General features: G+C 31.6%; 2 protein-coding genes across 3 annotated transcripts; one reads left to right on the plus strand and one right to left on the minus strand.

Annotated features, from left to right (window-relative positions):
• Positions 1-725: 725 nt before the first annotated feature.
• On the minus strand, positions 726-4870 carry LOC7464660 (BTB/POZ domain and ankyrin repeat-containing protein NPR1). Of its 2 annotated transcripts, XM_002307530.4 has the most exons (4): positions 3470-4857; positions 2511-3252; positions 1808-2011; positions 726-1190 (listed from the first exon to the last, which is right to left on the minus strand). In XM_002307530.4, exons 1-4 carry the CDS (start codon positions 4016-4018, stop codon positions 925-927), a joined length of 1761 nt encoding a protein of 586 aa, XP_002307566.2. In that variant the 5' UTR covers positions 4019-4857; the 3' UTR covers positions 726-924. The 2 variants fall into 2 exon arrangements, with proteins under 2 accessions (XP_002307566.2, XP_024456453.1); XM_024600685.2 differs by lacking the exon at positions 726-1190 and having other exon boundaries at positions 1836-2011; positions 2425-3252; positions 3470-4870.
• A 7098-nt stretch (positions 4871-11968) lies between these two features.
• Positions 11969-12748, plus strand: LOC7464661 (photosystem II repair protein PSB27-H1, chloroplastic). Its single transcript, XM_002306720.4, has one exon. It carries the CDS (start codon positions 12101-12103, stop codon positions 12626-12628), a length of 528 nt encoding a protein of 175 aa, XP_002306756.1. The 5' UTR covers positions 11969-12100; the 3' UTR covers positions 12629-12748.
• Positions 12749-14553: the final 1805 nt, after the last annotated feature.

Consider the following 14553-nt stretch of genomic DNA (forward strand, 5'->3'; position numbering starts at 1 on the left):
TTAAATAAATTTTAATTTATTTATAGCTACTTTTATTGCTTATCTTTCTCTTTCTTCCTATCCCTTATCTCCTATCTCCTTTATTTTTATCTTTCAATCTCATCATCTTCTCTTTTCTTATTTTACAATTATAGTGGATATGTACTTAAAGTCTCATATTTATTTTGATTCCTTTTTTTCTTAGACACTTCACTCTCTATTTTTTCTTTCAATTTTTTAATTTTTTTTATTTTTGAAAATATGCTAGAAAAAAAATTAAAATATACAAGATTAATAAATCAGTTTTCAAATCTTTGTTAAAAAAAGATATCATAAATATTATTGGTGGATTATCGAGAGAAAAATATGTTATCTATGCGCTTTTAATTATATGACATTTAAACTCGTTTTATTTTTATATTTATTTAGAAACTAATTTTTTACATTGATTAGTTTTAAATCTAGATGTAAAAATCTTTTTTCATTTTCTATTGAAAGAAATTTATATCTTCCAAACAAAACAAAAACAACTGCAAATGCAAAAGAAGTGAGAGGCTCATGTCGAGGGACACGTATGAAATTGATGGGCAATTGGCCAAGCATGCAGTAGCACTCCTAACAAATAATTTTTTTATGCAAGTGTTACCGAATTAAATGTATTTCTAGGGCCTTTTGATTCCGAAACAAACCTTCAAAACTGGCCTGTTGGTTACAGAGATGAAGAAAGTATGAAATTAAAAGAGCTATTGTTCACAAAGATCTTAAGTTTCTACATTGATTTTTCAAGCCACTACGAGATATATTACAACGTTCATGCTACTATACACAGAAAACCTAGAAAATTTGTTGTTAACGATATTGATGAGGAACGCCGTTTAAAAAAAAAACTCAAAGAAGCCTCGTGGGGTTCCTTGGAAGGGAAAAAAACAATGGCGAACGCAAGTTCTAGCACTTCCTCCTAGCCTTGCGTGTTACACCACTTTTTGGAGAAGATGAGAACGAAGAAGATGATGAGAGGACTGATCTATTTTTCTCCATGTCCTTGTTAAATGCCATCTGTACATCCTCTTTAAGTTCCAGGAAGCGCATCTTCTTGGTTTTCTGCTCTGCAGGAGTACCCTTATCTAGGTAGAGAGCATCAGGCACATCGTCATCCAGAAACTTGTCAAGAACTTCTGAGCAATGCGGGAAATAGAGCCGTCCCATCTCCACTGCCATCAAAGAAAAATCAGAGAACGCATCATGCAGCTCCTGTTTATACATACACTAACTTAGGCCTATCTACAGCAAGTTGCATTTGATTATTAGGGTCTTAGTGTTCATCTCGACCGATTTTAAGGATTTAATCCATAATCATTGCCCTTAAAATAGCTTTTTTCAGTAATCCCCCGAAGTTTCGATTTCACAAATGTCTTGTGAGTTGTCAAAGAGAACGTTCTGGGAACTAAAATTTCCCAAAAAGCTATAATATTCCCATTCATGTTGGCTTCATGAGAGCATATTTGAAACCTTTTTCTTATTCGCAAAGGCGACTCTTTATTATGCCCCATGTTTAGACCCGGCACTCATCGTTTTTAGGATTATTTTAGAACCTCAGCACGCAGATGTGATACCTGAAGACTCTAACTAGAAAGATCGATCTGCAAATTCAGATGAATATGGCAGGATCCGTAACCGATTTCTCTGAAATACTCGTCTGAAGACATTTACGGTAAGAAAACAATGCACAAGGAAAATCTTATAGCTTGACTTCTAAACTGGGAGTCACGTACTGTAGACTTTACTGGAAAACAAAATTGGAGTTTCTGACAATGGCAGTAAATTATACCTGTTTTACGCAGTTCTTGTAGTCTCAACTGGAGTCTTTTGTCTTGAACAGAAGGTGTCTCGTTCAAATCAACCTCCCTTGTGTCCCCACTTGAGCCTTTTGATTTTGACGCTGGAAGGCCAGTGTACATTGAGGTTGAATCTGCATTTGCCATGTCCTTAGCTAGCCGGGCCTCAGCAGGAAAAAACAATCGTGCAAACGCCACTGCCACACAGTAGATTGGCATTTAGCACTTACTTTGACGACATCAACCAAAGATTTAAAGTGCATTTTTCTCAAGAAGTTACAGATGACAGAGCTGGGGCTAAAACTAGTGTGTGCCCAATGCTTTAAGGCCCACAATCATGCCTTGCCCTATGGTATCTTTACAAATGTCCACATTTGTGTTCTTTCTTGATTGGAAGTGAACTTGTACTTTTAAGCAGTAAATTGAACCAAAAAAATGGTACGGATGCTGGAACGTAAAAGAATGAATAAAGAGTAAAGTAGAAAATATCTTGACAATTGAGACTAAAACTTGGTTTGGCTGAAAAATGTTCAACAAATTATAAAAACATGCTGCTGCAGAAATTCTTTTCAGACTATTACGAAGATGCAAAGTAACTAGTACTAATTACCCAAATTTGTGGTGCAAAAAAGTGAATGTATGATATCTTCAGCACTGGCGACAGGAAATTAGATGATACAGATAAAGGTTTATCACCTCTATCTTCCAGGTCGTCCGGCTTCATGTTCAAATCTGGCGATATCATCGATATGTTTGCAGACATTGAAGTCCTACGCATCTCTGTCTCCAAGATTTCAATGCATATCCTGTCTTTGTTAGATTCCTGGCCTTGCTTGGTGTTTGCATTATAATCCTTTGGCCTAGTCAAACTACGCCAGATTGAAACTGCATTTCGTCCATCCATTGTAATTTCTGATGCACGGGCACCCTTAGCTAGTAGTGCCACAAGGATTGATGACTCCTTGCGCCTTGCAGCCACGTGAAGTACTGTATATCCCCTGGAGTTCCTAAGATTGAGATCAGCCAAGCCTAAAGCAAGAACTTCCTTGACAACCTTAGGATCGCAGTAGGAAACAGCGTAATGGAGAGCATAAGCATCATCCAACGTAAAATTAGATTCACTCAAGAGAAGCTGCACCAGTTCAACATCATCTGACTCCAAAGCCTTGTGGATTCTACTCATTCTCTTTTCACGCATGGGGTCTACCTCTTCAACGCTACTTTCAGCTTCTTCCAGAGATTTTTTGCGCAGTAATTTAACCTTACTTGAAATTTCATGAGGGAGCTCCTTGTCGATGCATACACTATCAAGATCTGACCTTACAAGTCTTTCGATGCAGAGAGAGAGAAGCTGGTCTAGCTGGCAGTGGAAGGCAGCCATAACAATTGGGATTACATCTTCATCAAGAGCCTTGTCGATAAAACTCAGGAGACGCCGCTGCAAGGATAATTTATATGTTGAATAATATTACTAAAAAAAATAAGATTATCTTGAATATCCATAAAAAGAAAAGGAAACACGCATTTGATCTAGCAATTCAGTGAGTTGTCAATTATTCCCTATTTATGAATCACTGCAAGTTAGGATACATAGGAAAAACCTAACAATTTATCCATGAAAAATAACCTTAACAACAATCGGAATCACAGCTTACCTGAAAAAGCAAAACAAGCTCTTTCATCTGAAAAGTGGCAGAGGCATACATCAATTCCACTGCATAATTAATAGCAGGGCGGCAAGCATCATGGGCACAAGCGTCGTAAACACATTGTGACACTTCTGGCGGAGACGACTTGTGCTTTCCGGTATACAAATAATGTAAAAAAACATTAAAGGCTTCATATCCAACCCCACCATAAGGCATCAAATCAGACATGAGGTACCTTGGTTTATCTCCGCTTGTCGAATTACTATCTACCTTCTTAAAAAGCTCATGAAAGAACTGACTACGAGCAGCCAATATACACCTATGGACACCTACAGGGATGCCCTCAACAACAATTTCTGCATCGCTGTAATCATATTCCCCATCAAGTAATAGCCTTTCCAGATTACCACTAAGCTTGCTTAAGCTAAAGTTTTCAAGGCTTACACCAGGCTCGGGAACATCTGGGATTGGTACGCGGTGGCTGCTAGGCCCTTTTGATAAATAAGAAGATGAATCAAAACTAAAAGAAGATGTCGTTTCAATGGCATTTTCCATGATTTTGGATCAAAACGTCCCTAGTTAAGCCGAGCAAGCACTTCAATTTATCAAGAAACATGGAATTGACAGTATGAGAGTATCAAATTCGAAGGAATGGCCACACAAGAATATTGTTCACTAAAAATAGCCATAAATAGATAGCCTTCTTTAATCAGACAGAAGTCATAAAACCAGGGTATGGTAATTAAAAAAATTGTTTTAAAAGAAAAACCAGATAACAAAACAGAACAGATATGGTCAAGAGCTGTGACAAAAAAAAAAAAAAAGGGGGGGGGGGGGGGGACAGTAACCAAAGAAACTAATTACACAAAGTCACTCCACTCGAGAAAAACTCAAAACTTGCGCAAAAACATTGAAAAGAAGCTAAACCCAGATGAAGCCAAACCCTGAAAGAGCAGATACTCGAAGGAAAGATCAAAACGCAAAAAGTGAAGAAAACAAACTTTGATTCATTTAGAAAGCGATGAAAAAACAGCTCGGGATGAAGAACTACGGACAACAGAGGTTATCGGAGACCTTGTAGCTGAATTGCCAATTTGCTTGCAGTTGATTGAGTAAATTTTGGGTAAAAAAATACTCAAGAGGCGAGTTTAGACAAGATTACTGTGATTCGTATAGGTGTTTGCAATTATTATCAGCTATGGATATCCATATATTTCATGAAATCTAAAGTTGGAAGCTATACACACAGATCAAAAAAAGAACAAATGTACGACGTTTGACTTGCAGTATTGAATTTCTTTTTCTTTTTCTTTTTCTTTTTCTTTTTCTTTTTGCGACTACCCCTGCACGCAAGAGCATGCCAAGGAAAATACTTTATGCTCCACTGCCGAAAAAATTCCTCGCTGCCTTTGCTTTCTTCCTTCCATTATCTAAAAAAATATAAAGTTACTTTAAAAATGAGTATTGTTCTAAATCAATCATATTTCAGTGAATGAACTTATAGAACAGCAGAATTTGTATCGGATTGTTGGCTATGTTCATGGACGTTCATAAAGATATGACGGGACATCACTCTTCAGACTCTCTTTTTAAAAAAAAAACATAAAATATTAATTTTAGAATAATCATAAAATACTTTTTATAGCAGATCGTATTTTCACTTTTTCCTTATAGTTTTTGGAATTACAAATTAATTCAAATCTTTAAATCAGACAAAATGATTAAATCACCATCATATATAATATATCATAAATACCATAATTTTTCCCCCTTTTCCGTCAACACTAGCCACCACCTTTTTCCCTCTTTGTTGTATAAAGATAAGCCGATGCAAATTGATGCATCTTTGATCCCTCACCGGCCACCATCAATCCCAATCTCAATCTCAACTCACCCATGGATTTTGGCCATTAATTGTCAGATCAATTATCATTCACTCTTTAATGGGCATGTCATCTTCTTTGATTGAAGAAGCGGACGGACAGAAGAGAACTAGAACCATATCCTTCACATTGGGTATTGTTTTGGGTATAACCAGTTAGGTCTGTGGGTTTGGTGAAGAATTGCTATATTAATTGGTTTGGTAAATTAAGGGTGTGTTCCCTAGGTGTTCTAATTGAATGGGTCTTTTTTTTTTTTATCTATATTGAATATAATGTTGCAAATAATGATTTGAATGAAAAAGATAAAAAGGTGACCGAGAAGATCCAACAAATTGCAATGAAGAAGAAGAAGTTAGAAATGGTGGTTTGGGTTTTTTTTGTTAAATGGCAAAGTTGTAATAATAATATCACAAGGGATGTTTAGTCATAAAATAAAATATAATCACAAACTTATAAATATTCAAAACATTAATTTTTTTTGCAAGCAAGGTTAAGGATGTAAATTTTTATTTAACATGTATAACTCATGAAGTAAAGTGTAATTTTTTAAAGTATAGAGGGGAAGTGAAAACGCAATCAAGCTATACAAAGTTTTTTCTAGTTATATTTATGAAATATTTTGTAAGAAATAAGGATATATTTGTCATAATATTATTTGATTAAAAAAAAACTAAAATGCATATGGTGTTTCCTGTTAAGTTGACATTGTTCACCCATTCACATAATATTATTTTTGGTATTTGGAGTTGATGAAATGGTTTATAGATATTGGTGAGGTGTTTATGGGTTGAAATAGTTTGAAAATCAGTTTTTTTTGCCAAAAGACTAGCTCTCTAATATTCTAGCTACCACTATGGTGGCTAGAATCTTGACTTGCAAACGATATGTCATCGTCCTTGGTAGATGATGTGTCAACGGTTTATTATTTTTCAAAAAAGTAAAAAAAAAAAAAACTAAAATGACTCGCTAGCGCTCTTAGGCTTTTCATTTTAGTGGCCTAAGCATGTTGGATCATAGGCCCATGAGTCTGAGCTTTTTTTAGCTCTTTTTTAAAAAAAAATGTTAAATGTAAATTTTAAAGAAAATAGATATTGAACTCATTTAAGTTCATGGTTCGGGTTTAACGAGTTAAGCCACAGTAACCAAGCTATTTTTTATATTGCTTTTTTTATTGATATCTTTTTTATATATTTTTTTTAAAATAATTTTTGAATTTTTGTTTTAATTAATATCTCTCCTCTGTGATTTGTTTTTGCTTATTTAACCTTTTTGGATATAGATTGTTTTTTGATGATGTTGTGCATATTTAATTTTTGAAAATATTATTCTGATACATCTATAAAAAATTTTTTATCTTTTGTATACAAGAACTTTATTTTTTAAAATAAATTTTTTTTATTTTTAGATAATATTTCTGATATGTGTAGCCTTGTATATTATTTTTTCACTTTTATTTTATTTAATCAATTTAATATGTGTGTTTATTTTTAATATCATTTGATTGAATAAAAATAATAATTTTAAAAACAAATTCAGTAAACACAATCGGGTAAATGTTTCATCTTGCTAGATTAAATGTCTTTGATCTATACCTGTTTTTTATTTTTCTAGTTTTATTTTAGTTATCGTTAATACCTTTTTTTCAATTGTGGAACCACGCAGCATCACTATCACTGGCGTGTGGAATCACGCAATATCACTTTTGGAGGAGGAGCGCCTGATTAATCTGAAACTCCTATATCGTTAATTTACAGCGAAGTGGAATTATCCAGTGGAGCTTTCATTTTGATTCTATTTGCACTTTAATTGATATATATGGTGCAACTATTATTATGCTTGAAAGTATGGCTAAGGAAGGATATTCTAACTCTATACATGGAGAAGTTGGTGGTTGTTTGATTGTAATAAAATCTTTTAAATTTATATTCATCTTATATTTGATGCATAAAATAATGAGGATTATTGATTTATTTTGTCGAGCTTTGCAGCAAAAATCTCTTGATATCTTAAATGCAATAGATCTTGTATCAACTACTAAAGCATTGCTTCAAACTTTGAAAGATGCCGGATTTGATATTCTCTTTACACATGTGCAATCTATTTGCACACAATATGAGATTGATATACCACATATGAATACTTCATATAAAAAGGTTATAGGTCGTTCATGTCAGCAACAAAAATCAGTGATAGTTTACCAACATTATCATTATGATATATTGTAACTCAATAATAAATTTTATTCTGAAGATTTCAATAAACAAGAGATGTATGATTTGAAATCTCAGCTAGAGCATTATTAGATTAATATAATTCATCATAAGAGCTTTCAAAATATATTTATCATTTCTGAATTATGTCGAGAATTAGTTGAAACTAATAAGTCGCAACACTATCATTTGATTGACAAGTTAATTCGTCTTGTTTTGACTTTGTTTATTTCCACTATCACCACAGAGCGGACATTTTCAGCTATGAAACATGTTAAAACCGTGCTTCGCAATAAAATTGAAGAGGAGTTCTTAGCAGATTTTATGATATTTTACATTAAACGAGAGTTTGCTGAAGATATCGATTCGGATTCGATCATAAATGAATTATATTCTACAAAACAATGAAGGGTACAACTTTGATAGTGTTTTTTTTTTTTATGTATTTTAAATTTTTAAATTTTATGTTATGTATTTGGATTGAAACTTGATAAATTTATATATACAAGTTAATGATTGATTTTGAAAAATAATTTATATATATTTAATTTATAGTTTAGGATAGAAAAAATTCTTGCCTCGCCATCGTATATCGAATATCGTATATATAAAGTGACATATTATGACTGATAGAATTTGAAACAGAGTAGCGTGTTTAGTCTAAAGATCATCAAAGGTGAAATGAAAAAGGAACGAATAAAATATATGTACTTTTACCAGAACACTCTTATACAGTAAGCATTGCTTTTCTCAAATTTACGGCCATAATCCATGCAGAAGGAGTCATGGGATTTGCTTAATTTCCTGTTTTTCTTCAACATTAATCTTCAAGATAATACAGAACGAGCCCCGAAGGCTCACACTGATGTTTGATGTACAGGAAACAAATCAGATGCAGAAGATTTTTCAAATTTAAAAGATAACCATGGATTTTTCAAATTTAAATCTGAAGTTAGTGTTCCTACAAGCCTTGAGATCGGGTTGCTGAGAGACTGGAAACATGTATATTCCTCACGAACAGTATGAATTTCGAGATCGGGTTGCTGAGAGATTATCTGATAAAGACAAAAAAAAAAAACCAGTGATTTTACAATTTATACTGAGAATCACAATAAACAAACGCTATTTAAAATTTTAAATTATGTACCTCGCTTACTAACGGCTAGGCGCAGGCCTATGCCCATGGCCTGATATGTCTTTTATATATGTGTGTGTATATTAAATTATTAATCATTTAAATAGATTATTTAAAAAATAATTTGACAATTTTTCTCATTGGATATCATTAAATTTTTATTTTTTTATAAGATCATAGCCTGTTTATTCAAAAGAAAAAACATGATAGGAGAAATTATACTAAAAAATCATTTTGATTCAATAAAATTATATTTATTTCTCTTCTTACAAAAAAATTAATTTCCATGTAATTAAATAAAGAAAAATTAAAAGATTTTATGTGACCCAAGATTAAATATCTTAATAAATATTTATTTTTTAACTTCTCGACTGATTTTTAGTTATAGTTAACAAATCCTTTTAATATGATTTATATGTTTTGGATCGTTTTGATGTGTTGATGTTAAAAATAATTTTTAAAAAATAAAAAAATATCATTGACATGCATTTTAGCACAAAAAATTATTTAAAAAGCAACCACTACAACATTACCAAACACTCTCAAATAGCTAGTGGTGGGGAATTCGAATACGCAGGGTCAGCCCAACGCTCCGAGAAAGGTAAATTCTCGTTCACAAAACCCATCTCCTCGTAAAAAGATGTCTCATTTCTAGGAACTTTAACATTAATGGTTATAGAAGAGCTTTTTGAAATGATCTGAAAGCGACCACTGTCAACAGCATGAGAATTAAAATGAGACTTCACAGTTGGTGATGGTGTTTTTGGAGGGTTGAAAGTGGGAGGAACATGGTTGGTGTTTTTGGTTGCAATAGCAATGGAAGCCTGAAATGGGGTTGTGAGTATCCCCTCGCCGGATTGGAATTAAGGTCCCAAATTTGACCTAACTCTGGTTTAGTACTGATTCCTGTGTTGAGTCACAACAACAGGCGTCTCCGTGATTTGAAATGCTCACCGATTCAGTTGTTGTACTCTTGCAACTATACCCAATTCAACTAAAATTTCAATCACTTACCAGGCTCTCTCTCCCCCTTACAACACATCCTCGTTCTCTCCCCAGTAAACATCACACTAAAAAAAAATCCATGAATTCCAGCCGGAAGATTCGTTGCTGATATAGGATGCAAGGACCATAGAAGTATAAGGAACCTTGGCTGGCAGGTCCAGAAATAACATTGAGATGACAGACAAATTGAGAATTCCCCGAGAAATGGCAGTCTCATTATCGTTGTTCATAATACTTGTGTTAAAAAGGAAATTATTTGACATTTCCTTACAACTTAACAAAGATTGAGCCTCGCAATATTATGTGATTACCTGTGCTTCTTGGATACATACAGATGATATGACTGAATTGGCTAGGGTTTCATGTTTAGCAAAGAGAAGAAGTTTTTTTTTAACGGAAATTTCGTTATTTTAAAACAATATGGATTTTTTAATCAATAAATTAAATATAATAGCCAACCTATAATTAATTAGATATTTTTTTTGTCAGTGTTATATGAATTTATAAAGTTCAGAATATAAATTATAATTTTTAAAATAACCAAGGTAAAATGATAAAACTAAAATGTATGGTCATTTATCTATAACTACACTATAGACCTACACACAAAGAGGATAAGTGTCTGTTGGAGGCCCCTAAGGTTAAAAGACAAAGGAGTGGCTTCGAATAAAACTGTTGGAAATAATGAAGTTTGAGAGTAATTTCTTAAGGTTTTATCTTATCTTATATTATATAATCAGAGAATAATATATATCATATTTTAAGACCTCATCTAACAACTTAAGTTATTGAGTTGAGATGGTTTTTTGACATGATATCAGAGTCTTGATAATCAAGCGGTCACGAGTTCAAATCTCTCCATCCCTATTTATTTGATAAAAATTAAGTACAATCCTGATACGTTACTTAACAGCTTAAACTATTATGTTGAGATGGTTCTTTAAAGATACTATTTTTAAAAACATTATTGAAGCATTTAAGTCAAAAATATTTCAAATCTTACATTAAAAAAAAAAACTTTCAATTCCACATTTAAAACATAAGATCTTTAGTGTTTATATATTTAAAATTTTAATATAAATTAGTAACTAAAAAAAATGAAGAGGTAAACTTTTGATTTTTTATTTGTGTGTAAGGTAACATTTATACCTTTTAAATATTTTATCTTCAATAATAATTTATTTTTTATTCTTAAACTGACATCACGACAACAACTAATCACATAACAGCCCTTTAATTCTACCATTTATTTTTAAAATAATTGTTATATATTTTAATTCTTCTATTTATTTTTTTGCAGGCTGTTGCAGGCTACAAGCTTATATGAAAATCACCTGGCTTGAGACACCTGGCCTTCCTAGATTTTCTCGTTGCTCTTTTATTTGTTGTTTTTGCATCTCTTTTTTTTTAAAAAAACAAATACTTGTTAAATCCTGTTGAATAATAATATTCTTAATTAAAAATAGTAATAGTTTTATATACGCCTTAAATTTTATATTCTGTTTAATATCTTTCAAACACAAACTCCCAATTTATTCGTCTCTTTACCTTTGATTGAATTCGAAGACGTAAATTGTAAAATTAACCAAAATATATTAATATTAAAAATATTTGATGTAACATCTCAAATTTGGACAATAAACATTTCTCGGTAACAAAAATTTTTTTTCCTTTTTCTTTATAAATTTCATCTGTTTTTGTTTTTCAGTTTTTTAATAAGGAATTGAAAAATATGTTCATTTATTAAAAACAAAATAATATCTCTATTCAAAAAATAAGAATACATCAAGATTATATCTATTTTTTTTTATAAAAATTCAAAATCATAGAATATTAATTTTATTTCATTCAAATTAAAAATCATTATGAAAGAAATTATATCGTTAACTAAAAAGAATTACATTAGATTTATAATAAAAGTTAAATTTATAAAAATATGAGAATATAAAAATAATAATTTTAATATTTTAAATTACTAAAAAGTGTTTTGTGTATAAAATAGAAAATTATAATGTTTAAGTTTTTTTATTCGAAAAACATTGAAACATTTATATTGAAAAATTGTGAAGAATTTTAATTTTTTTTTCCAAACTCGGTATAAATTTGAAAAACTAAAAAACTTTGTTTTGGTTTCTTGAATTTTTTTTTAATAAAATATTACCTTGTTTATGAACAGTTGTCAGATTTCTTTTCTTTTCCTCCCAAATTTTTGGGCAATTACTTACGCATCATATTGGCTGGCCTGCTTATGCACTGTGATTGGGTATGGTCTCATCCATAGAACCAAGAATATGGATAAGGTGATAAGCCTACGTGGCAAAAACCCAGTCCCCTCCTCACAACTCCTCGGTAGAAAACAGAGACTCTCTATGCTCCTCTTCCCCCCCTTCCACCAAAAAACTCCATGGCTTCACCAACACTCCTAACCCCAACCTCCAGACTCAAACCCCTCTCTCCCATCAAACCCAAACCCACTCCCACCACCGCATTCCCACCACCGACACCACCACAGCAACAAATCCGAAACCACCTTCTCCGCCGCCACTTCTTGTCCTTGGCAACCGCCGTTCTGACTTCCCCACTGATCCTACCAGTCACTCCAGCTTTTGCAGCATCGGATGAAGAGTACGTGAAAGACACAGAAGAAGTGATCGGCAAGGTCAGGACCACCATGAACATGGACAAGAGCGATCCTAACGTGGCTGATGCAGTTGCTGTTCTAAGAGAAACTTCCAACTCTTGGGTGGCTAAGTATAGAAGAGAGAAAGCTTTACTCGGTCGTGCTTCTTTTCGTGATATTTACTCGGCTTTGAATGCTGTTACGGGGCATTACATCAGCTTTGGGCCGACAGCTCCCATCCCATCTAAGAGAAAGGCCAGAATTCTCGAAGAGATGGACACTGCAGAGAAAGCATTGTTAAGGGGCAGATAAATTAATTTAGATTTTGCTTTTTGGGTTTTTATTCAACTTCTATCTGAATTTTAGTTACTTTATATTTGTCTGAGATCACATAACGAGAGCAAAGATTCGTGATCTTCTTCTTTTCTTCAATCTTTTTTCTTCATCGTTTTTTTTAACAGATGCGCTCACCGATAATTACTGCTCGCTATAAAGTTTCACAAACTGTAGATTAATTTCATTTTATCTTTTATCAATTACCTCTACGAGGTGATTAATCTTATTACACTTCGTATATAAAAAATAAATGAAATGTTATAAGAGTAAACTTTTTAATAAATTACAATATATTTTTAGAGATAAAATAAAATTAACCCATAAGCTATAGCTTATGTAAAAAATAAAAAAAAAAATCCTAAAAAGTATAACTGGTCATATTCCTAGAAATTACCGGTTCGAGTTTTACAAATCTCAGGGTCACTGGAGACTTACATGCTTTTTACCTTCAGGGCCCGTGGGATTAGTTGAGGTACGCGCAAACTGGCATAGACATCCATGTTAATCTAAAAAAAATAGAAAGAAGGAAATTTTTATTAAGAATATTTTTTAACAATCGGTCATTATATAATTCAAATTATCATATGCAATATGATGAAAAGAAATTAGTGGCCGCTTACATGATTTGATTCAAAGTACCAATCTGTATATTTCATGCTGTCTATTTGATTACATTTATGTGTTATAAAATGTTTTTAAAATTATTTTTTATTTTAAAAAATATCATATTAGATAATTTTGATGTGATAATATTAAAAATATAAAAAAATATAATTTTAATATATTTAATTTGATTATTTTCTTATTCTAAAAAAAATCGAATTAGAAGTAGCCGGGAAGAACACTAGAGGTGTGTTCGAAATGTGTGGCATAATGATCGGGTTTCCCATAGGGTGAAAAACTGGGAATGGGCTGGATGATGATGAGATGGTCAAAGTTGATCTCATTTTCAAATCATTACCGTTTAAATTTAACTTCTTTATAGATGCAGCTTGTAATATTCTTTTTTTTTAATGTATTTTTTATTGGTTGATTTTTTTTTATTTTAAAAAGTAGTTATTATAAAATATTAATTCCTAAAAAAATACTTATTTTTTTCATATTTAACAGTGTTATGAAAACAATTTAAAAAATATTTTCTACCATAAAAAATAAACTGAAAAATAATTTTTTTTTAAATTTATTAAAAGATTCATGATTAAAATAAAAAAATGAATGAATAAAATTAATTTTATAAATTATTTTAAATGAAATAAATAATAAAAAAAATTTAATTTTTTAATTACTGTGGGGATGCTAACAACACATGGATAAACCATTGCTAAAGAACACTTTGACGAAGCCTTGTTTATTTTGTGTTTTAAAAGTGTTTTTAAAAAAATAAAAAAAAATTATATTTTTTGTTGTTTTAAATTAATATTTTTTGGTATTTTCTTATCATTTTAATATGCTAATGTCAATAATAATTTTTTAAAAATAAAAAAATATTATTTTTATATTTTTTCGAGTAAAAAATACTTTTCAAAGGAACCACAATACATTTCTAAATACACGGCCATTCCTAGGAACTGATAATTTCTGTAAACTCACTGTCTCTCTAACATTAACATGAAATTAAGAATCTGCATCTCTTGAACGTTGTTTGTAGGCTGGGATATTGATTTACTTTACATCATATCATGATCAATCCTTTGCTAATTGTGATTCTCCCCATTCTCTTCAACTCCTCGTATAAGAAGCTTGTTTTTCATCCAAAACCCTCGCAGAATCCATGAATCTACACCAAATATAAACTCAGATCTAATATTTTCAATTTGTTATATGACTTTCTTATTTTAATTCAGTTATAAAAATTGGATGATAAAAGTAGAATCCCCTTCTTGTAAACAAGAAGATTACTC

This window comes from Populus trichocarpa, chromosome 5, assembly GCF_000002775.5.
Source record: "Populus trichocarpa isolate Nisqually-1 chromosome 5, P.trichocarpa_v4.1, whole genome shotgun sequence".
NCBI lineage: Eukaryota > Viridiplantae > Streptophyta > Magnoliopsida > Malpighiales > Salicaceae > Populus > Populus trichocarpa.

What these genes read in the sequence shown, in the direction of transcription:
- LOC7464661 (XM_002306720.4), top strand. Translation starts at nt 12,101, where the DNA reads ATGGCTTCACCAACACTCCTAACCCCAACCTCCAGACTCAAACCCCTC.
- LOC7464660 (XM_002307530.4), bottom strand. Translation starts at nt 4,018, where the DNA reads ATGGAAAATGCCATTGAAACGACATCTTCTTTTAGTTTTGATTCATCT. An exon ending in AGCTTGTTTTGCTTTTTCAG is followed by an intron (nt 3,253 to 3,469) that starts GTAAGCTGTGAT and finishes TTATCCTTGCAG; the next exon opens with CGGCGTCTCCTGAGTTTTAT. An exon ending in ACAAGAACTGCGTAAAACAG is followed by an intron (nt 1,191 to 1,807) that starts GTATAATTTACT and finishes CTTTGATGGCAG; the next exon opens with TGGAGATGGGACGGCTCTAT.